At 38.6% G+C, this 24753-nt stretch overlaps 1 protein-coding gene and 1 long non-coding RNA gene across 2 annotated transcripts; one reads left to right on the top strand and one right to left on the bottom strand.

The window, feature by feature from the left end:
- Positions 1-1917: 1917 nt before the first annotated feature.
- Positions 1918-8884, top strand: slc52a3 (solute carrier family 52 member 3). Its single transcript, XM_017693418.2, has 4 exons — positions 1918-2060; positions 4309-5433; positions 6593-6716; positions 7071-8884. The coding sequence occupies exons 2-4, from the start codon at positions 4412-4414 to the stop codon at positions 7281-7283; spliced, it is 1359 nt and encodes a 452-aa protein (XP_017548907.1). The 5' UTR covers positions 1918-2060; positions 4309-4411; the 3' UTR covers positions 7284-8884.
- A 721-nt stretch (positions 8885-9605) lies between these two features.
- On the bottom strand, positions 9606-23735 carry LOC119262668. Its single transcript, XR_005129805.1, has 3 exons — positions 23724-23735; positions 21609-21611; positions 9606-9735 (listed from the first exon to the last, which is right to left on the bottom strand). It is a non-coding gene; the product is annotated as an uncharacterized LOC119262668 (long non-coding RNA).
- Positions 23736-24753: the final 1018 nt, after the last annotated feature.

Below are 24753 nucleotides of genomic sequence, written 5' to 3'. Positions count from 1 at the left end.
ACCACCCCAGAGTCCAGGACCCCACATCGCTCAGTGTGTTTAGGATTATTTGGATCATGAGGAGCAAAAAATTCAACCAACTTCTTAGACTGAACTTTGGAAGCAAGAAAAATATCCTTGCAGATTTCTTTGAAAAACTGAAAGCAAGTCTCAAAACAAATGGACACTATAATGAAGGCAAAAGGTGGACACACTAAATACTGAAATATTACGTTTAGTTGTTAAAGCTTCTGTGTAATTGTTTAATGTATATTATGCTTTTTTTCCTAGCTATGAAAAGTGTCCAATAATTTGAACTTAATGAACATAATGTTTTCACTGTAAAGCTAATAACAAACAACAACAGTTGCAAAACAGCATTCAAATGAACAAATGTTTGATTAAATCTTATTTTAGGTTCCTCATTTACTCATTTAAATGGCTTTAGGTGCATTATGATGTGACATACATGTAATCCCGCTCCAATCTGACACATTTCAGGGTTATTTTGACCTTGACAGTGTACCATGGCAAATCTAAAGTGACCATTTCCTACATTTGTCTTCTTGTTAATTTTTCCCAGACAAATTATGGCATTTGTGTGGGTACTTATACCAAAAACACTCACAATTATTTTTTACATGATCTAATGGGGGGGTGGGGTTGACATCATACAAACAATAAACTGAAAAGGGGCTGCTTGTGAAGCTTGTATTCCATATATAGACTGTTTGCATACTACATCAAATTCTTTTATACAGTCCAGTTAAAACTCACTGATTTTATACAGTCCATTTAAAAGTTCACTGATAGCATTATTCATTTATGTAACATCAGCGCCTGGATAAACACGCAGTTATCACACCATGACCAGTGGTACATTTCCAGTACTTTGTTCTGTGAGCTATAATTACTCCAGGTTTATTGTCTAAGATAGAGGACTTTGTTCAGCTAGGATTCCGAAAAAGGTAGTATAGATTATATATGGCATTTATAAATTGATGAAGTGATTGTGGTCCCTGCTTGATTTAAGTATTTATTAGGCAACCAAGGAAGAAATCAACCATGGAAAAAAAGATTAACATGACTGAACAGCATGGTCAAAGTTCAGGTGCATCATAACAACTACTTCATTTACAGCTGTAGACTGTCCACCAGGAAGCAGACTTAGGTCTTGTGCACAGGAACATTCCTGTAACTATAACCCCTGCATGCTCTCTGTCTACTGGAAATCACACAGCACACACAATTTAGTTTAAAAAGAATAGCTTACTAAAAATGAATTTATGAAATTAAATGAATGTTTTTCTTAGCCAAATTGACCAAGACCTGCTGTCTGAAGTTTGCTTCTTTGATTTTGCACTAGAGCCACAAGGCTAGACAAGGGAAGTCACCAGAGCATTTATTTTTGATATTCATCCTTTTGGCACTAATAACTGTTGAATGTTATGTCTATGTTAGCCATTAGAGACTTACATATTCACAACAGTACAGTGAACAGAGAGTGATGCACACCTTTGGGTGACACTTAACATATCCTTCTTGTGTTAATACTGGAAATTTCCAATTGGAATAAAATGCATGCACTTCTAGACCGTGCCTACATCTGTGCACATGCATTTGTCATTAAATAATTTACATTTAATTAAACATTCATTCTAACAACAATGAGCATACCTTACCTGCAAAAAAAGTGATATAGGTGACCATTCGGTAACCTTCAAGGCCTTTGGCCTGACTGAGAGTGATTCTTGCTGATTTTTAAACTGTAAAGTTGAATCAGATATACTGGAACCACTCAAGGTCATCAAAACAACAGAACAACAAGATGTTAATTTGACACTGCCCAGTCCTGATTTTGAGTCATGCGCAAGCAGGCTGGAGGTGCTACATGATGATCTTTTAGGTTACCACCCTCTTTCCGGAGTTAAGGTTCAACAGAGGTGAGCTCTTGTGTGATATCACAGAGAACCGCTAGAGCCACTGACGTGCTGTGATTTCTGTTCAGCTCTCCTGTATGTCGTGTCTGATGAGTGGAGCGAGGAAGTGAAATTGATCGTTTCCCTTGACTGACTCGATCTGTGAGTAGAAGTGGGAATTTCATGCCTTACTGAACTTTATAGCAATGTCATGCAAAGTTCTCTTTGACGAAAGCTCTGAGTGGTCACAAATCAGTGTGTACATAGGTCAGATTATGCTCCTGAATATGACCATGGGCTCTGCCTCCAGACTACTCACACATGGGAAAGGAATGTCAAGTGGTTTTTATTTAGTTCCTTTTAATATTGGTTTAGTCACAGCCAAATGCAATCAGTACGTAATATACTCTTATAATGAGTATGAGTATGATCTTTTATTCTTATAAGATTTGCCTTCAGATTCTGGGTATATTTCGAAAATGTACTGAAGCTAAATTGATCATATTGATCGCAATGTTTAAACCAGTGCTATTGTCTTTTACCAGTGCTGTTGTCTGGTAGACCAAAAAATCAATTGGTGACTGGTGTAATGTGCACCTGAAGGAATTTTTAAGCATCTGGCCAGTACTTGGCTGAGGGAGATCTCAGATTGCCTATCTCCTGTGAATGTGTACCAATGTAGCTGCCAATCCAGGCATCCAAATGTTATTTTACCTTATTAATGCACCCTTGCAGAATAAAAGTGTGCAATAAATTATGGAAAAGCAACTGCAAAGAGCATATAAATGAATGAAATAAAAACTAAAGATATAAATTGAGAGGTGTGATCACAAACAAAGAAATTCAGGCACCAAGCCAACAGAACACAGTTCTATAAACTAAATATGAAAAACTGAAATTGGGCAAGATTATTTTCCTTACAAATATAGAAACAATGTAAGTACAAATGGTAACATTTGAAAATTTTAATTTTTAAAATAAATTTTTAAAAAATCTGAATTTTACATGATGTTAATTTAACTGTGTAGTTACTATTTACCCTCTCATAGGATAAATGGAACAGGCTCAAAATTGTTACAATAATAACAATAATAGTAATAATAATAATAATAATAATAATAATAATAATTGAATCCATCAAATATGTCAGTTCTAAATGAAATGGAAAATCTGAAGGTAAAATGATCAGCCACTGGATGTAGATTGTACAGTACAGCTTTAAGGCCCATCATCCCTGTATTTTAAAGAAGGAAACTAATTGCGCAATGTGACAATTTTGTGGACTTTGTTATATGAAGATGTCTCTCTCTGTCACATACACACAAACACAACATGACAGAAGTTATTAACACATTTTAAACCAAAAAACACCTAATGTTTTATTGGTTTGCACGCACAGTGTACCCAGCTCTTAACTCTTACAGCATCATTGCAGAAAGTGACCCTGGTTAATCAGTCATGGAGAGTATACACTTTTAACACCTTTAACTTCAGTAATGTGGCATCTGAGGCCTGCGAACTTTCCCCTAGTTTAGAGCATATTACAAAAAAAGCAGATGACATGGCCCTGGTTGGAGTTCTTAAAATTTGCTGAACTGAATTGTTTTAAACAAGGATTAATCATCAATTCAAATTAAGAGTCACTGCTTAGTCCTAGTACTGGCAGATAACACCATCAATGACAGATCGCATCTTCCTAGACCACAAATCCAGTGCATCTAAATGATTTAAAAATTAATTGAGGCTTTATGTGTCCCAACAGGCAGCGAAGTAGTGAAAAGAAAGAAGCATGAAATTCATGTTACTGTGAATAAAATGTCCACCATTTATTGTGGTTTATAATTGGAGGTTATTATGTGGCTTAAATGATTTTATTTGATCTCATCTTTGTTTTATATATGCAAAAATCAAGTAATGTTCTCTCAAAGAATGAGTCCAGCTGTAATGCGTTTAAAAATGAATGCCATCTTTGACCTCTAGAGAAGAACATGAACAAACCTCTGTCCTTTAATATGCCACTACTCAGAATAGTTACTCCAAAACAAATTTACAGCTCCAACAGAGGTCGAAACTGTGGCAGACATATTTTTGCTAGTGCTACTTACATGTTCTTTTTTATGGCTGTTTCACCATTAGTAAACTCACAAAAAACAGATAAGCTTGCACGCAGATAACACCTGCTGAGAGTAACTCCAGCTCTGCCTTTCTTGTTCTAATTATAGAAGTCATCTATCTCTTTCTTTGCACAAAGCTTAGCAGTTTCTACTTCAGCTTGCTCTGCATTAACAGCAGCGTAAGCATCTGCACAGTGGCCATAGGGATCCTTTTTTATCCTTCTTCAATTGTTTCTATTCTTGCCGAAATCCTCCAGGAGTTGCTCTTATTATTTATTTCCCTGTTCTTTCTCTAGGGTGGATAGTGGATGACAGAGGTAAAACAGTGATCTTCTACACTGGATTGGCCAGATATTCCTGAAACCTCATTGCTGTCTGACTGGGACTCTGCTATCCACCATGTCTTTGTATATCCATATACTGGCCTGTGCTTTCGGCTTGGGATCCTGGGTGGCCATTAATGGACTGTGGGTGGAGTTACCACTAATTGTAAATGTTCTGCCAGAAGCATGGGACTTGCCCTCCTACCTTACAGTCATAATCCAGCTAGCCAATCTCGGCCCCCTCATAGTGACCCTCGCTCACAAGCTGTGCCCTGGCCGATTGCGTGAGAATGTGGTGATCTGTGTTGTACTGACCATTGGTGTGGTGGTATGCATCCTCTTGACAGTGTTTTGGAGGAACACCACTGTGTTCCTGGGGGCGCAGAGGAGCACGGCCTTCTTCGTCCTTACGTTCTTCCTGGCCCTGGTGGACTGCACATCTTCCGTCACTTTCCTGCCCTTTATGATGCAGCTCCCTGCCAAATACATCACCACCTACTTCATTGGGGAAGGACTGAGTGGCTTTGTGCCTGGGCTGGTAGCTCTGGGACAAGGGGTTGGGATGTTCAAATGTGTCAACGTCTCTCAAACATTGAGTAACCTCTCTCAGCCTGGGGATGAAAGCTTTGTAGTGGAGACTCAGTATCTCCCTCCCAACTTCTCCATTGAGGTCTTCTTCTCCTTACTGGTAGTCATGATGGTAGTGAGCCTTGTTGCTTTCGCACTGCTAAACCGGGTTCCCCGAACCTATGAACTTTCCACTGAATGTCTGGTGCACAAATCAGGCCCTGTAAATTCAGTGTCTGGGGGCTTGGATAACCCTGCAGTGAGCGATCCAAATCCAGAGAAAAAGACTCAAGAGGATGATGTCAAAGACCAGTCTAGACCACTGGTGGTGAAGCCATTCTACTCTTGTTACGAGTTGGCCTTCATTTACTTCATGGTGGTGTGGATGAATGGCGCAACTAACGGTCTGCTGCCATCAGTGCAGACGTACTCCTGCATGCCCTATGGAAATATGGCTTATCATCTGTCAGCTGCTCTGGCATCAGTTGCCAACCCACTGGCCTGCATTATCGCCATGTTTGCTCCCAAACGGTAAATGATAAACACATTTATCATTTATTTATCAAACAGATTCCAGTTACTGTGCAAAAAATATCTTGGCAAGTGAAAATCTTAACTCTTATGATGCAATCAATTACTCTAACATCTATGAGATTATTCTAAGAATGTAAGAACATATTTAATTTATTACTTGTTTTAAGTAATTTTATCTGGAAAAATGGTGTTATTCTTATGGCAGATTATTTTAGTAATTTTTTTGATCAATTTAGTCATCTTGCCTAGTAATGCAAAATTACCTGCCAATACAATAAGAAAATATCTCTAGATAAAAAGATTTGTCTAGAAATAAGTTGAATAATCTCATAATCATCCCACAACAATGTCAAAATAAGAATTATTACTTATCATCACTGTCAAAACAAAATGTCATATATACAAAATGTTAACTTTACAGGGAAAGGAAAAACATTATCAACTTATAATGGAAGTTAAGATAAAGAGATTTCTATTGGTCATCATGAAACCTTAACACAATGTAAAGCAGTGGTCTCCAACCCTGGTCCTGGAGAGCTACCTTCCTGCAGAGTTTAGTTCCAACCTTTTTTCAATAAGCTGCCCCACCCATTACTTAACTCTAATACATCTGATCCAGCCAATCAGGGACTTGGGAAGAGGTTGATAAGTTGGAGCAGGTGCAAATTGTGGTTGGAACTAGGCTCTGCAGGAAGGTAACTCTCCAGAACCAGGGTTGGAGATCACTGATGTAAACTGGAGTAACTGGAGTTTTCACATTATGCAAAAGCAATAAAAATGGAGATACAAGGTTTCTGAATGAAAATAATGATATATTGACTAGATTTAGATGTAATGTAATGTAACGTACCCTGCGATGGACTGGCGACCTGTCCAGGGTATATCCTGCCTTCCGCCTGATGACCACTGGGATAGGCTCCAGCACCCCCCCATGACCCTGAGGGAGAAGTGTTTTAAAAAGTGTGTGTGTGTGTGTGTGTAATGCAATGTAATTTAGATGTATTCTTTGCAGTGTAGTATCTGTAGAAATCCCTTTTTTTAAACTTTTTAAAGTTTAACTGATAAGCATTTGACTGAAAAACGTTTTGAGCGAAATTGATCGAATGCTGTTTGCTATGATGTTTTGATGTATGTGATTTCTTTTTTTTTTTTTTAGTTCACTGGTGTTCTTGGGTGTTCTGTGCCTGCTGGGTACTGGCTTTGGTGGGTTCAACATGGCCATGGCAGCCATGAGTCCCTGTCCACTACTGCAAGGTTCAACTGTGGGAGAAGCTATAATAGTAAGTCACTGGATGTTGTTGGTCATAACTTATATAGGGTCTTCACAACATCGTGTGAGAAATCTGTCCATTCTCGTTCTGTAGGATTACTTTTTATTAAGACAGCTCTATCAAGATACAGCCAACCCAACTTGGAATTTAACTCCGTGGTACTGGGTTGCAGTTGTTGGCCTTATTCACTACTAAATATGTGATGGCTGACTGATCATGGTTTGTCAGTTATGGATGATTTAAATGGCTGGTCTTAATACACTTTTTGTTGCTGCTTAAAAAAAGTGCTCTATGCTATTAACCTTGTAAATTGTAGTGTCTGATTACTGCATCACCCAAACACATGTCTTGCATCTCTCTTAGGTGCTGTCATGGGTTTTCTTCACTGGCCTGCTGTCATATGTGAAGGTGATGGTGGGCGTCATTCTAAGGGACCAGAGCCACAATGCCCTTGTGTGGTGTGGAGCTGCAGTGCAGCTTGGCTCACTGGTGGGGTCCCTCATAATGTTTCCTCTGGTCAATATTTATCATCTGTTTCAGTCAGGGGATTTCTGCAGCACCAAGTGCCCATTATGATCAACTCATGTGGTGCTGGGAACAGTGCCACCATGTGGTATGGGCACATACAGCTGATGAATGATCAGTACAATGTAGTACTTCACTTTGTACACTATTGGTCCTGAGATTTGCCTGTGCAATAATGTGTAATTTCAATGTAATCTGTAATTAATGTCTGTAATCCAGAATTCATGCATAGGTTAAGGAAAAAAAAATTGTTTCAGCATTTTTGATATTGAAGTTTGAATCTCCATCTCCAAGGTTCTGTTGGAGAATGACTTCTGATAGTACACCAGCTTTTTAAAATTTCAGCTCGGCTGAAACAAACATGTAGTCTAGAAAACAAAAAGTAAGTTTTAGCCAATAACTTTAGCCAATAAGCTTGTCTTTGATTAGGAGTCATGTTAAGTGAGTAAATTAAGAACTTGGTTGTAGAACTAAGGCCTTACAGTCACTTGAATAAAACAAGTGAATTTTAGCCTTTCAGGGGAATTCCACTAATTTTTCAAAATTTGGTGCGAGATGGTTCTTTGTAGAAAACTTGGATTTATTTACAGTGGTGATAAGAACCTGGGGTAGTGGTGTGTACAATGGAAATATAGCCATTTTATTTTTTAGGTAAAATGACAAGTGAGCCTACACATGCCTTCTGGGATCTATATGTAGTGTTGATGATGGTAAAATAGTGATGCATCTGAAAAAAGTAAGATTTCTTTACGTAGTATTTTGCCTTTTGTCTTCTCCACCATGGATGGATTTAAAAAAGTATGCTTTAGGTGAAAGCCTTGTTAAAACTATCGTGAAACAGTGTCTCAGGCATCTGGCAGTGCATTAATAACTATTTCATATAATAACTTTGTGAGGGAATTTTTAGAGACATTGAGCTCTTGAGCCATCTGGTTCCTGTCGCCATCACTGTGAACACTGTGAAAGGAGCATTTCACATCAAACCACTCTGAATGACTTTGTTTAAATCCTAATCATTAAACTGTGTGGAAAGTGTGTAAAAAAGTGAGCTGCTTAAAATCTTTTCAAGAAAATGTTTAAGTGGAAAGTGCAAAAAAATATAATTGTTAATAGAGTTTTAGACCCAAAGTTAGTTTAAGCACAAATACAAAGTTAGAATTTAGATGTGTACCTTTTAAGTGTACACTTTAAGCTGTTAACTTAAGATAAATACTCAGTGTTTTATGTAACTGGCCACTGCTGTGTGGCTAATGAGATTATACTGAATTGTACCGAAATTGCACTGCACTGAAGTTAGCATAATGCAAAATGTTATTTTGAGAGTATTTCTCTGGATTTCTTTCACTGAATTTCTTATTTAGCAATGCACTACATTGTGCACTTATGTCTGTTTATTGAAATGTTGCGTTTTCACAATTTTGAATCCATGATCAATTAGCGTGCTTGTGTCTCTGACAAATTTAAAGTATCATAATATTTAGACTGCAGGAGTGATTAACATATGATTTCAAACTTTTGTAATTTATTTGCAACATGCATTTATTTCAGTTTGAATGTGAAAGTATGAACAGTTATACGTAATCATTGATTTTGCTTTGGAAATCCTTTCATCAGCGGTGACCTGAATTTATTAAACAAATGAGCAAACACGACCACTAGATGGAGACAGATAATCACTTAATTCTTCATGTATTCTTGATCTTGCTAGTAGGTTTCTTACAGAACTGGTCCGTCTTATACTTACTTCACTGTGCTATTTCGCCGGAGCAGCTTCTAGCTGATTTTTACAGACATTTTTAGTTAAAAAACTAAAAATCACCACTATCTGTGAAAGACTTTTCCCACCATTAGGTTCTTGGTAACAAACCTGTACAAATGCTGTGATGTAAAACCAACTGAAGAGTTTGTAGAAGCACTCTACAAGTGTCTTAGGGCCTGTGAGGCTCTGAGGAGCTGGATGCATTTTTGGCCCAGCTGGGTTTGTGTCTTTAGCATGCTAGGATTTAACACTGAGACGGTGAATGGAATTTCAGCCTGTGGAGGGGACAGTGTGCTTCAGTGAATGTGGTCAACATAAGCACAAATATCTGAATGCCAAACCTAAACCATTCAGAATACCATTTTTTTGTGCATGTAGCTTAAGGTCCTCTCCTTAGTCCATCCCCCAGGCCCCATCTCTCACTGCCCCCCTTTTTGCATTAGCATGCTGCCGCAATCACTGCTGTTCCTGCTGACGGGCCTCGATGGGAACTGTTCTTAGGTGTCCAGTCAGCAGCTGCTCTCCATCGCCTTCCCCTCTGCTCTGCTGAGTCCAGCCACATGGACAAAGACATGAGACCCCACTGACTCAGGGCAAGTGGGGGTGGAAGGAGAGGAAAGGAAACTGTAAAGGCCAGAGCACACCGACCATACATTCTGCAACAAACACCCAAATTCGATTGTCCAGCATAGACAAACCAATCGCATCATAGCTTTTAGTTAAATCTGAACAAATCATTGCCAGCTGATTACTTACAGTCTTACAAGTATATTATGTATAGATTTTTTTTGTATAAAAATACAGTTAGATATGCAAATAAGATATAAATAAAAACAAAAATGCAAAGATTTAGATTTTGGATGTCAGAATTAAAATTTAGATACAACAGGTGAGAGTTTGTCAGATAGATTACTGAAATCACATTTTTAAATAAAGAAATCATTATGCACTGTTATTATAAAACATTTTTCAGGTTGTTTTGTAGTACAAAATCATAAATTCAGCTACGAGCAGTCTACTAGAATATCCTTCAGTAATTTCCTGCAGAGTAAGGTTGGGAATAAGCCTAAGCCTTCAAATTGCTGATTTACACAAGTGGTTGCAAACTGACCAAACATGCTGAGATAAATATATTTTTGTTTTTGACTTTTTTTATTATCAAAATTTGAAAACTCTGAAAAATGACATCATTTCTGCCGGTAGCGTCGTCATTCTTAAACTCTTGTCACAGTAATCATAAAATGCAATTCATGCCTGTTTAAGAACAGTGAATTGTTTTATGTTAATAAAATACATTTTGATTGAAATGTGTGCTTTTACAAAAAAGTTGTGTTATCTAAATTATCTAGAACTGTTAGAAAAAGGTTACTGAAGAGTGGTGGTGTCCTAATGGCACTTATGCAGCAATAACAAAGGCTATATATTGGGTGAACTTCATCTAAGATGAAACGTCATGTTGACATTTGCACAACTAAATGATTATGCCATTATGTCAGTTACTGAACAGGGTTAAACACAATGGTGGACAGCAGTGGAATTATGACAGCATGCATAAGTATTACAATAAAAACTATTGGTAATACGTTTGATAGGACTGAGGTGTTGCTAAAAAAAAAACCAACCAAACAAACAAAAACGGACAAGCTGCAAGTAACCAGTAATAATACACCTGTCACCAATTCAAGAGCAGCGATTCTTTGTGGATGAGTCATTTTCAGACCCTTCATGTGTTTTCATCCATACCCATTGTGTTCTCAAATAACCAGTGGGAGGGGGTCCACGCAAGGAAGATGGGGAGAGAGAGAGAGAGACAGAGGGAGAGAGGATGTCAGCTGCTGACCCTGGCTCTTGGTCACTCGGGAACACCTGGCTGACCCTAACGTGAAGTTTAAAAAAAGAAGAGATGCCTCAATTACCCCCAACACACAGTAATCTGAAAGGTGAAAAGGTCATGCAGACGCCTCTTTCTCACTGTAGGCTGGACCCCAGGGGGCACTGAGCTTTTTCCACAATCACTGCTGCATCATGGCTAACAAGTTAAAAGAGTCACTGCCTGCCTGTTAAAAGTCTGTCTGCAACATATTCAATCTCAACATCACAAACTGACACCAGTCAAACTCTCTATTAATAAAAACGTATTTTATTAACAACAGTCACTTTTTTCATAGTTATTCATTTTTCAGGAGATCGTTTGAGGACATTATATATGAAATAATCCACTTACACAATGAACGGATAAATCAAAGGAAAAGAAGTGCAAAAACAGGAGCTTCCAAAATTGGAGTTCAAAAAACGATTAAAAGATACAGAGAACATTGAACTCCTATCAACCATGCAAGACCTGATTACCATCAGATTCACTGTCACCATCAGATAAACAGCACTTAAAGCTTTCATCTTTGAGAGAGAGGAGAAACTCCACTCTTACTTCAGATCTGAAAACATCCACAAGTGTTCAAGTGTTTTGGTCCATCCACTGTAAGAAGACCGCTCAACACTATGAGTCTGAAAGGATGTGCAGCTGTCAAAAAGTCATTACTGAGGAAAGGAAATAGACAAAAAAGAACATTTGCACTAGAAAACAGAAACGGCATCTGAGATGTGGAGCAAGGTTTTATTGACTGGTGAGTCTAAACCTATATTTGGGATTACACGGATCCTCAGATGCAGAAAGACTGAACTTTGAAAGTGTGGGAAAATATCCCTGCAGATGTCTTTGAGAAACTGAAAGCAAGTTTCTTGAAATGCTAAAAAATGAATAATTTGTATTTAATGGCACAGCACTGTATACAAACTTGTTTTTTTTTCTGAAACAAAGCTCAACTGCTGTTCTTCTGTGACAGTATACATGCCCCATTTGCTCTATAGCATTTTACTGCAGGCATTGTTCGTGTACATTTTGGGTCTGTTATCTCATTATCCTCTTGGCATTATGCTCTCGAGTGCACAAAAAAAAGCCCACAGAAAAAAGAGCAGACTGCCACGATAATTAGCTCTGTTCCTTGATTGGCCTCCCTCTCTCTCTCTGTGTTTTATTGTACCGTGGAGGTATTGACATGCAAAGTGTGTGCTGGGGAAAGTGTATCATTTTCTCCCTGAATGTCAGATGGCCCATCACTCTCCCAGCTGGTCTGAGGGGCCGTGGCCACCTGGCTCCCCTCAGCCCGCTAGTGTGGGACTCCAGCGGCCCTGTCGAGGGGCGAGGGGTCCCCCAAAAAACGCTGCTGCGAGGCCCATCTGCTCTGAGCAACACCTCAACACTAATACAACCCCCCCCCCCCCCCACCCCACCCTTTAATGTAGATCCATGCACTCAGTCCAGCTCAGTGTCAATAGAAATGTAATTTTCCTTTTTTTAATAATTGTGGCTTAATGAAAGAGAGGAACGTGTTGGGAGGAATATGGATTCTGCTAATTACTCACTGATCTTTGTATAAAATGAAATTATAGGCCACAAGCCTATGCGCAGTCTGGGTTGTGGAACAATCCAATGACAACAAGGTTCAGAATGATGTATAGATAGAGCACACTCTGAAGTGAATGAGGGTGACAATCAGTAAGTCTGTATGATACTGTATATTTGACTGACTTATGAAAACTCCACAGCGTCATGTACTACATCTGTGAACATATAGTAAAACTAACATGTAAGTTAATATCAATAAATATCTGTAAAGTATACAATAATTGCACTAAATGAGGCTACAACAAATAGCACTTACTACATTTACTACTGATTTAACAGCCCAAGTTAAAGTTACTTATCAATAACACTTTAACATGATGCTGTTGTTTCTGCCTGTAAAGTGTAGTTAGTTCAGTTTGGTGTGTGTAAATATTTCCTCCCATCTATTGTGCTGGAGAGGTTCAGCAAAGGTCAGCACAGCTCCCCCGGGGACTTTTATGTTGTGAAGGTTTACAGTACCACATATGGGAAGCACTTATGGTGTGACACAGAAGGGGAGGGAGCGAGACTGTGTTAGGGTTTTGTACTGAGCTCATTATTACTCCATTATGTTGTGCAGAGACCAGACTGTTCCAGTTGGGCTTTCAGCAAGAACGTCAGAGAAACAGCACTCTGTTGAATAACTGCAAAGTCTACATGGAGTTCATCTGTTTAATAATTAGCCAGTTTATTTGTAGTGTTTTATAGAGACTGAAACCTCTACACCTGCATGAGTGTAGTTCCCAGTGTATCACATAATTCTATGACCATGCTGAGTGAGGGTAGAAGGTTCATATAGAGGAGAATGGGCATGGCTGATGTAGGGCTTGGTTGGCACAGTGAGAAGGGGAAACTTTCACAAAAATGTAACATAAAAATGATTGTCCTCTCAACCAACACAGAGCCGAATGCAAAGGTTCGAACACCTCTGGTCAAATGTTTTGTCAATTTTTTTTAATAAAAATAACTGTTCACACCCTGGGATGGGCTCCAGCAACCCCCGCGACCCTGAGGGAGGAGCGGCTTAGAAAATGTGTGTGTGTGTGTGTGTGTGTGTGTGTGTATCACACCCTCTACAAGGAACAAAGAGAAATCTGGCATTTTCTGCACATTTTTGTATGCAATTTCTCTCATACTGGAAAAAATATTGATTTGTTAAAATGATAACCTTGTGAAGTACCAACCATTCCATAACATATGCTAACCAACCAGATGTTAAGGCTGGAAGGCACAACATCAATTTAGTTGCAAATGCACTATTTTCAGGAAATAGTTTCTAAGATGTTCAGCTTTTATTTGCTGCAAGTTGGGTTATCCTAATGTAAGCTACACTATATTGCCAAAAGTATTTGCTCATCTGCCTTCACACGAAAATGAACTTGAGTGACATCCCATTCATAATCCTTTGCAGCTATAACAGCTTCAACTCTTCTGGAAAGGGTTTTCACAAGGTTTAGGAGTTAAGGAGGGAAGTGTTTATGGAAATCTTTGACCGTTCTTCCAGAAGTGCATTTGTGAGGTCAGACACTGATGTTGGATCAGAAGGCCTGGCTCACAGTCTCCGCTCTAATTCATCCCAAAGGTGTTCTATCCGGTTGAAGTCAGGACTTTGTGCAGGCCAGTCAAGTTTGCTCATCCATGTCTTTATGGCCCTTACTTTGTGCACTGGTGCGCAGTCATGTTGGAACAGGTCCCACAAAGTTGGGAGCATGAAATTGTCCAAAATCCCTTGGTCTGCTGAAGCATTAAGAGTTCCTTTCACTGGAGCTAAGGGGTCAAGCCCAACTCCTGAAAACAACCCCACACAATAATCCCCCCTCCACCAAACTTTACACTTGGCACAATGCAGTTAGACAAGTACTGCTCTCCTGGCAACCGCCAAACCCAGACTTGTCCATCGCATTGCCAGACGGAGAAGCATGATTCATCACTCCAGAGAACACGTTTCCATTGCTCTAGAGTCCAGTGGCGGCACTTTACACCACTGCATTCAACGCTTTGCATTGTGCTTGGTGATGTAAGGCTTGGATGTAGCTGCTCGGTCATGGAAACTCATTCCATGAAGCTCTCTACACACTGTTCTTGAGCTAATTTGAAGGCCACATGAAATTCTGAGGTCTGTAGCGATTGACTCTACAGAAAGTTGGCAACCTCTGTGCACTATGCACCTCAGCATCTGCTGACCCTGCTCTGTAATTTTACGTGGCCTACCACTTCGTGGCTGAGTTGCTGTCATTCCCAATCGCTTCCACTTTCTTATAATACCACTGACAGTTGATTGTGGAATATTTAGTAAACTTAATAAAAAAAAAACAGGAAATTTCATGACTGGACTTGTTGCACAGGTGGCATCCTATCACAGCACCATGCTGGAATTCATTGAGCTCCTGAGAGCGACCCATTCTTTCACAAATGTTTGTAGAAACAGTCTGCATGCCTAGGTGCTTGGTTTTATACACCTGTGGCTGTGGAAGTGATTTAGATGGGTGAGTGAATACTTTTGGAAACATAATGTATATCTGGTAAAAGAGTGAAAAATGTGCCAACCAACCCCACTCCCCCTCCACCTTACTCACCATGTATTGTCTTCCATCTCAAAATGCTAAATATTCAACAGGATGTATGACTGCAGACACCTGTGTCCTCAGGGACACCAGCCATGGAATCACCTTATCCTGCTGGGACTCGAATGTATGTTTTAGTTGCAGGTCAATGCTCAGTGCTGTTTGTAATCCATAGTGAGTAGAATAACTGTTAGCATTACACTGTTATTTAATATTAATCTGTAGTATAGTTGATTACCACAGACAATTTCCCAGAACTTTGAAGACAGCAAAAAAGATTCTGGCTTCCTTAGTAAGAAGGGGTCTTGCATTAAAAATTATTGTATGGGATATTCGACTACAGGCTACAAATGTGGCAGATAGAGATTAGGTTGAAAAATGCTCAAGTATTCCTTTAATATCAAATTAAATGTATTTAGTTTATTAATTGTATGAAGGAAAGTCAGCCTCAAACTGAATTATACTGGCTAACTGGCTAGAAGGGCAATCATACCCAGGCCGAAAAAAACAAGAAAGATTTCTGCCTTGATTTTTTTTTCATGTGAGAAAATACAAAACCTTCTATCAAATGGGATGTAGTCTTTTACTCTTGAAATAGACTGAGTGCTTAAACTGCCCATATCATGGATAACCAAAATTTCCTTAGTGTTTCAACCCAGACTGCTTTTTGAATGAGATACAATACAGGACTGCCAATCAAAATAGAGATCATTTACATATATCAATCCTAACAGCACAGTAATAAAACAACCTATTTTAGTCTCAGAGCTAAAGAGAGGTTAGAAAATGATCATTTAAAAATGGATTATGATTGTTTTGGTACATAAACACAAACAAAGAAAAAAAATAATGGACAAGAAAAATGTAGGGTATGCTCCATTTGAAAATGTCCTAGAATGCTGGACATTCAGTTAAAGAAAGAAAAGGACACAGAATAGCTGAGGAAGAGAAAGTGTGTGGTTGTTTCATTCAGTAATTTCTTATCGAGCTGAACGGGGACTTGTAAAGAGGCCAAGCGAACCTCTGGCCTGCATGCAGGGTTAATAAGACTGGGATTAGGAATCTGGGGAAGCAGAAGAGGTCCAGGAACAGCTCGTTTCTGTCTGCTCTGAGCTATGGCTTGGACAGCTTAAATAAAACATGCTACTGTCATGCTGGTGGAGAAGTTCATTCCATAATTAGTCCCTTAAGTGGCCAGAAGCTTGCTGCACTGTGTTCCTGTTTGCGTGCATTCATGGGGAGGCTACCTTTCGAGTACGTATGTGTTTGTGTGTGTACGTGAGATAAACAGCAGAGACCCTGAGGCTCATGGTAGTGCTTAACAGCATTCCCAGTGTGAAGGATTAGAGACAGAAAAGAGGGATCATGAGGAAACAGAGGAAGTGAGCAGCTGTGTGGTTGTATTTCACACCCGTTTGTGAATGTATGCTACATGCTAGACTGCTGAGGTGAAAGGTGAAGGCTGTTACTGCAGTTTCTGAATGAATGCCCACAGTTTAAAGGCACAGAGTCTGCTTTGTGTGTGCGGAAAAGGAATGGAGCAGAACAGTGAATAGCTAGTAGGCTAGCTGGCCTACACAGCCTACCTAATACTATGTGGACCATATAGCAAGCCTAACATTTTAAGTAGTCTGAAATCACATCACTGTACCTTCATAATCTGCACCCTAATTAGTACAAACATGTTTCAAAGAAAAAGCAAGCATAAAAGATCCTCCTTAGCCATTAGCCAGAGGCAGCCTGAATGCTAATCATGGTTTATTAGCAGGTAGAGATGACCTTGAGGACAGGCACATCTGGAGAATGCAACATTAGCGTTAGCGAAGCACATTAGCGTAGCATAGGCCCATTCACTTTTTGCTGACCACTGTGCTTTTCTCATTGAGTTCATCTTCACTCAGGCACATTTAGCGGGCTGTGTGTGTGTGTGTGTGTGTGTGTATGTGACCTGAATTATGAAAAGGTTCTGAAGTTGCCTTACATCTCCATCACTACTACAGATGGCTATCATTCTGAGTTCACCTCAATTTGACTGTCAACACCAGCAGGGCTGTTTGGTTTGCTTTTGGATAACAGAGACTAATATAGGCTGTGGGGAACCACAAGGCCTTGTGATTCTTGTGAACTTGTCTGGAATTTTTGTTGATTTTATTTAATGGAAACATCATACTTACATTTTAAAATGTAAAGTATTTTTCTGTCTCTTATGTCATTGTTAAGTTTTGTTTGGAAACAGAGTTTTTTTTCCTCAGTGGTATCTACTTAAGCACACTATATGGGCTTTCCCATTGGTTGGGCCTTCAGGAGCTGCACTGAAAGCCTAATGTGTTGCATTAACATAATTAAGAACTGGAATCAACCAGTCATGTTTGGATTTACAATGGGGTGGGACCAACTTCGTGAGGAAAAAACATCACTTTAGGCCTTCTGGAAGTCCTGGACAGGTCACTGACTGCGTAGCCTTACCAATGGGTTTCTGTCAGATGTTAGAAATAGAAAACAGTGGCAAGTCTGTGCCAGAGCTCTTTACTGAGTAACTGTAAAACTGTTAAATATGTTGAATTCTGTTGCAAGCTTCAAAGAAAACAAATGTATTTCCAAGCTTCAAATGTCTATTTATAATCTAGAATAGACAAAAAGGTTAATGTGTATTGACATTTGCTCAGTGCTCACACACCACTAGAATCCCTTATGAGCATCAGCAGAAATTAGGATTATCATAGAAGTGTTTTTTGAGTTTGGACATTTAATATCAGAACCCGGAGGCCTAGCTCTAATAGTCATGGTTTGATATTGTGTTTGGGGTCATATTTCACTGCCTGCTGATTGGACTGTTTTCTTTAATGACATAATGACAGGCATGTTAGGTAACTAAGCATCAGGGAAAGTGGGTTAATCTTGCCAGAATGTGAACAGACAGCAATGGATTACTGGCCAGCAAATCCTCGTTACTTACTGAAAAAACTCAGAAGAGAGTTTAAGCCAGCAGTAATGATTTGCCATGCCAACCTATTCACTGAAGCAAGGTCCTCTTTCAATGAATTGAACACTCTCACAAATTTCTTTAAATGTCAAGCAGTAAGGCAAGAGCACATGCAAAGTCTCCCTGGGAAAGGATGCAGACACTCAGTGGTGTGATGCAACTGCTTGGAATACAGTAATGGTTCTGGGTAAGATGGTGTAACACAGTTCTTGGTAAGATCCTTCTGGGTAAGATGACTCTCAGTAATCCTAGTTCTGAATAATGATTCCTAACAATTAGGAACTTGTGAAGCCAGTCCTGTTTACTTCACATTTATGACAGACACACACACACACACACACATATATATATATATATATATATATATATATATATATATGTGTGTGTGTGTGTGTGTGTGTGTGTGTGTGTGTGTGTGTGTGTTGGGAACAAGATGAAACAAACAAAATGCATCAGCAAAACATTTGCCATGAAAAAATAGGAGTACACTATATTTTTGTTTAACATTTGCAAAAATTCACTGTTTAAGAACAAAGAAAAATCAATGAATTGGTCAAATTAAATGGATAAAATATCAAACTCTGAAAATCTATCTGAATTAAGTGTGTGTTAGCATTTACTTTATGTACTATGGTGATATATGTGTGTTTGTTTAGCTAGTCAGCAAGTCTAGGAGTGTTTCACTGAGTGTTCAGCTGGAATTATCTCCCCCTTGCTGTTTTCTGGGTGGGCCAGTTCTATGGCTAGCCACCAAGTGCACTATTACAGTACTATAAAATGAGTAAGCTGCTAAATAAAAAGCACACCATTTTCCAGTATGCTCCCTGGTGCTGCTTTTCTTTGTCAAAATGTTTTATTTTCCTACACCAGCTACACCAGTGTGAGTTAAATTTATTGGGGTTTTGTTTCACTGTTCGCAAAAATGCATACGTAAAACAGCCCTTTAGAGCCTTTAAATCTGCTCCTTTATGTTACTGAGTGCCAAATGCATCATGACAGATTGTGAATCTGTTTGTGGCTTTAACCAAGCAATACAACCATGCTTCATCCCAGGTTGACACAAGCCTCCTCTCACGTAACCTATGGCCCTGGACACTATAAACTAAGTCCAGGTGAAATCTCAAGAGACCCATTGAGAATAACCACAGCATTCACTGTAAAACCCAACAATAAAGGTTCTTACTGTGAGACTGTGTATCATATTTACTGCTGAGTAGCCAAATTAAGGAACAAAATTATGTAAAAAAAATGAGCCAAACCAAATAAACTCATCTCAGTTTGTAGCTATTATGCTGCTCATAAGAGGTCAAATGAATGAAGGAGCTCATCTGCTGAGTTTTGTAGAAAACATTGAGCATATCACCAAAAATACTCTTCCGGGAATCAATCCACTCAGCTCAAAAGGGTGAGACAGATTGGGGGCCAGCCTCTACTTCTCTGTCTATGCCTTCATCTCTTTGTCTCTTCCATATTTTCCGATTTATTCTCAGAGTCGGACGTCTGGTAAGGACACCAGGTGCTTTTTAATAATGGCGGGATGGAAAGAGTCCATTTGGATCAGAGCCAGCAGAATGCAGTGCATCATCATCATCGTCACCATGGTGACTTTCAGAGGTAGTTTCACCTTTCGGGTTTTATATCATGGGCGGAGTCACCTCTACTGTCAGCGAGCTATATGATGTGTTTATTAACATATGTGACCCGTGCCAGCCCAGATCCCCTGCCTTCCCTTCCGTCATTTCCTTCCTGCTTCAGGGTCACGTTTACGTTTCCATCATTTTAACACTGGATTTTTCTGTGTCTGTACTTACTCGGCATAGTTATTATCACATAATGGAGTATTAGGGGTGGGCAAGCACAATATTTTTCAATACACAATATTTGCTTTTGCAAGTTGTGATAGATTACATATAGAATGATTTTTGAATGAGAAGAAGAAACAGGAGGAAAAATCAAACAATCATAAAGAATAAATGAAGAAAATAGACATAAAAAGCTAACACCAAATCAGAGACTCCTTACCACAATTACTCTATACTGGTTGTTGTTATTTATAGGTTCTATAGGTTTGGTCTAAATCTCTTTTCTTTGACATATGCAGCTGTTCAGTGTCCTAGAAGTACTGACCATACTCAAGATAAACTCAGAACAGTGTATTGTGACAAGGGATAGATCATGGTCTGGCGAGGCTCCTTGGCACAAGGGGCTTTGGAGGCCCCTGCACTCTAACAATCCGCAAAAGAAAAGACAAAACACCCAAATATGAAATTAAATTATATTTCATGTTTATGTTTGTTTGTGATTACATTATTTAAAAATTTTAGTTTAAAATTTTAATCAAAATTTCTTCTCATTTTCCTAAGCCAAATCAAGTGATAATGCAAAAACAGAAATAATCTTACAAACGTGGACAGTTAAATGCAAAAATTTGAAAACTGGTCTTAAAACGGACAAGATTTCTTCATTTATTACATGTATTAATCATTTCTGCATATTCAGTAGCTACACAATCATCTAATGTTTGCAATGTAGTGGATTGTCTCAAGTGTTTGAGCGCACTCGAGTCATGTGGTCTGAAGCCTCCTGAACCCCCAAATCCCCTGGCAGTCAAAGGTCCCAATGGCCCAGCCAGTAACTCGTCCCTGATAATGCTGTAATTTATGCCAATGACAAATAAATCATTGGCATAATTTATAACAATGACAATTAAATCGTTGTATTGCTGATCTCTGTTTCAGTGTTTTCTCAGTGCAGCATGCCTTATCATTGATTCTGGATCAGCAAATAAGAGAGTAGTTCTGGGGGCCTCTGTGGGCTGAGTTACTCAGATTAAATGATATTATTTCCTATCTCTGACCACACTGATGAAGCGATTTGCGTTAAAATGTTAAAGACAGCCAGTTCCAGGGGGATAGAGAGAAAGAGAGAGAGAGAGAGAGAGAGAGAGAGAGAGAGGTTGCGTGTTAAGCCTGCGATGTCTCTTTGGTGCTGTGGGTTGTATAAATAATGTAGCCTGCAGTCCTTTCAAACCAAATGATGCACAATAGTTACAAAGCTGAAAAATGCTGGCAGCAAAAAGCTCTCTCTCAGAGACAGCATCACACACACACACACACACACAAACACACACACATTGGCAGTATATGGAGCTCTCTGGTTGTTTTAGGGCAGTCTGTGGTATACAGCTACATTGATGTATACTGTACATACCTGTGCATTTTAATATATGGTTTTCTGTGCGAAAGTCAGAGACCACCCTTCATTTATAAGGCAATCAATTTTCATAAAGTAGGAGAAAGCCAATAGAAAAGTTTCCAAAACGGAGGTTGAAAGAATCTGAAGAAAATATAGAAAAAAATGGAACTCCTAACAACCAAGACCTAGACAACCACCAAAACTGTCACCCTCAGATAAACAGTATTTAAAGTTTTCATCTTTGAGTGATAGGAACAATTCAAGCTCCACCCCTGTTTTGGATCTGAAAGCATCCACGGGTGTTTCTGTCCACCACTGTCAGAATACAAATCAGCTCCAGGGGTCTCTCTCAGGCACACTGTCCAGAAGCTGTTATTGATAAAAAGGAATTTGAAATCAAACAAAGAGGCTGCTGTGTTATGAGAAAAACAGACTGACCGCCTCACAGTAGCAGAAAATGAAACCAACTTCTAAGACTGAACTTTGGAGGTTTGGAAAAATATCCCTGCACTTTCCTTTGAATAAATGAAAGCATGGGAACACATTAAATACTGAATAACTCATGTTATTTTTAGTTGTTCAGGCTTGTTTAGAAGTTTATGAGTAATATATGTTTTCTTTTTTTTTCCTGACTCTGAACAACAAATAACTTGTATTCAGTAGCCATTTTGCCTGAATTTAAATATATATGAAAGATGGTCTCTTTTGCTTTTGCACAGTCATGCAATCAGTCTGATCAAATTTGGGCTGAACTAAGTGTATTTGGAACAAGTCCCTATAGACAATGGAGTTTGTGATGGATTTTAGTAAAAGATGTCAGGATAGCTATACAGAAAAGCCTATGAGCTCTTAGCTTCCAAAACATTACTTTTGTAATAGCATCATTATGCATAACAATTTGTAAGAGCATTTACAGTGTATTTTAGATTTACAGTATTTTAACAGTATTTATACAGTAACACGGAAAGAGGGAAGAGAAGTACCTCACGGTTGCTATTGGTGACAAGAGAACATCCTGACTGGTCTTTGAAGGTAGCGAAGCGCCAGACAGCGATTTTCCACCATGCTGGCTTTCTGCTTGAGTGGCCCGCTGAAGCTGGCAGAGACGAGGCTTCCTGTGAGGTCTAGATTTATAAACACCTGTTACTCAGCCTGTCTGTGGAGCTGCATCACCACGTAAACAAGCAGGAGAGAGAAGCTCGCTGAATGCATAAGAAGGAAGTAAACACGCTAGACTGCAATACTTGTGTACTGTAATATTGTAAGATTGCTTACAAGCTTAACCTTATAATCTGCAGGGTTATTATACAGTTATTAATCTTAATATTTAACTACTGTGTTTTATTCAGTAACTTTTCCGAAATAAATATATTAGTTATATAGTTTTGAAAAGGTGAGTGTATTTTTTCACTGAGAGTTGCATGGATGTTGTTGGATGTAAATGGTGTTAAAGTTTCAAGGCATGCAATTCCTTCCTCAGTTCATTAGGTCAGTGGATAGAACACTAAAAAGTAGAGAAACAATAGAAAAACAAATACTGCTTTGAAGTTACTGGATTCAAATTGATTCCACATGAATGAAATGTATTACATCAATACAATACTGTCATTTATTTAACTTCTGTCAGGAAGTCTGTTGATGTACTATATTTTATTCATGTGTAACACATTTGAATCAAGTAAATGAAAAGCAGCCATTTACTTGAATGAATGATTATAAGCTGTGAAAATGCACATTTAAGATGATGACTCTTCAAGGGTTCTTTAGTATCGAAACTGGTTCCATGAACTCCCAAAAGGGTTCTATTATTGTGTCAGTCTTGACATCATAACAATCAAAGAACCCCTTTTGGTGCTATATGGAACCATTTTCAAAAAGGTTCTATAAAGAACCATGGAAAAGGTTCTTTGAGTGTTTATGCTTGTATGCCATTTTCTTTACTTAGGAACACATAAGGAAGCATCATTTTTAAGAGTGTTGTAATAATAACGGAACCTTGTTATATACAACATCTTCTCCATCAATCTGAACCATTTCACCATGCATAGAATCACTCATGGTTCAACAAACAGAAAACAGAAAATCAACAAAACATGACATCTGACCAGGGCATTCAAACTTTTGCCTGTGGCTTAACCACCACTGTAGAGACTGAACAACACAGAAGAGGCTGCGTGCTCTCAAGAAGCTCCATCAGCAAGAGGATTAGTGGGGCCGAGATACATAGAGTATCATAGACCTATGGACTTGGTAATTTAATTAATATATTTAAATTTCACATTATGGTGCGTAAAATGTTTTAATTTCTTGTTGTGTAAAAAATTCAATCGAAGAGGAAGTCAAATGGAAAATGAACCTTTGAATAAACATGATTATGCTAAACATTTTTACTTTCAGCCCTGCCATGCATATTCATTAAGATTTACAACATTTCATCTCGGAGAGAAAGGGAAAAAAATCAGGTCACTTTAACTCATGAAGGAGAATGAAAATGTTATTCTGAAGTTGTTGTGTAAAGTTCCCTGAGGCTGTGACAAACTCAAACTCAGAAGAGCGCAAAAGTATGTCATAATGTTCCTCACAAATAATGTGCAGCTTTACGCTAAAGTGGTGATGTGGAACTTATAAGGATATAAGAGATCAACTGAACCCCAGGTGACACATGCTGTTCTTTTCAGACAGTTCAGCTACTGCCGAGTGCTGTTTATGGGGTTATGGGAGAAAACGCTATAAACAACAATGTGCAAGGATTTCATAAAAAGTCCTAAATACCAACTTAAATGAAACATGGGGATGGATAACGTTAGAGATAGAGGTGGGCTCAGCGGTGTTGGGAATCAACAACAGGGTGCCTGACCAAATACTTCTGATAAACTTTTGTGCTGTTTTATGATATAATATATAACTTTCTTTTCTCTGTTTTGTGATTCATAAAGATTCAGCCTGTTATGTCATGTACTTTTGTTGGATGCTGTTGTTTTATTCTATATAGAGCCATTTCATGATTAAATGGTTCATTACATGGTGAATTTGATCTTCAGATTAATGGAGAATCTTGTATATGGTTCTATACAGAACATTTTTGAGAATTTGTTACAAACTTGACATTCACTCCAAAAAATTAATGATGGCACTTTTAGTAAAGAAAATGATTCTATATAGAACCATGAACACTCAATAAACTCTTTGCAGCAGGTTCTTCAGATTGATGTAGAATATGCTGTAGATATTTCTATACAGAACCTAAAGGGTTCTATATAGCACCAAAAAGGTTCTTCTATTGTTTTGATGTCAGGCTTGTAACATTAGAGGAAACTTTTTTGGCGCTATATAGAACCATATTCTCGATCAATCTGAAGAACCCTTTCACAGTGAAAAGAACCCTTTAATCGTGAAAAAGTTTCTTTCAGTGTTCATGGTTCTTTATAAAACCATTTTCTTAACTAAAGAAACCTTGAAGAACAATAATTTTTGAGAGTACTGTAACAATAGCAGAACCTGCTACAACACATTCTCCATCAGTCTGAATAATCTCTTCACAACGCAAAGAAATATTAAAGCATGCAATTGTTCTA

Source organism: Pygocentrus nattereri, chromosome 28 (genome assembly GCF_015220715.1).
Source record: "Pygocentrus nattereri isolate fPygNat1 chromosome 28, fPygNat1.pri, whole genome shotgun sequence".
Lineage (NCBI taxonomy): Eukaryota > Metazoa > Chordata > Actinopteri > Characiformes > Serrasalmidae > Pygocentrus > Pygocentrus nattereri.
This window is presented reverse-complemented; position numbering and strand designations above follow the sequence as displayed.

What these genes read in the sequence shown, in the direction of transcription:
- slc52a3 (XM_017693418.2), top strand. Translation starts at nt 4,412, where the DNA reads ATGTCTTTGTATATCCATATACTGGCCTGTGCTTTCGGCTTGGGATCC. An exon ending in GCCATGTTTGCTCCCAAACG is followed by an intron (nt 5,434 to 6,592) that starts GTAAATGATAAA and finishes TTTTTTTTTTAG; the next exon opens with TTCACTGGTGTTCTTGGGTG. An exon ending in CTGTGGGAGAAGCTATAATA is followed by an intron (nt 6,717 to 7,070) that starts GTAAGTCACTGG and finishes CATCTCTCTTAG; the next exon opens with GTGCTGTCATGGGTTTTCTT.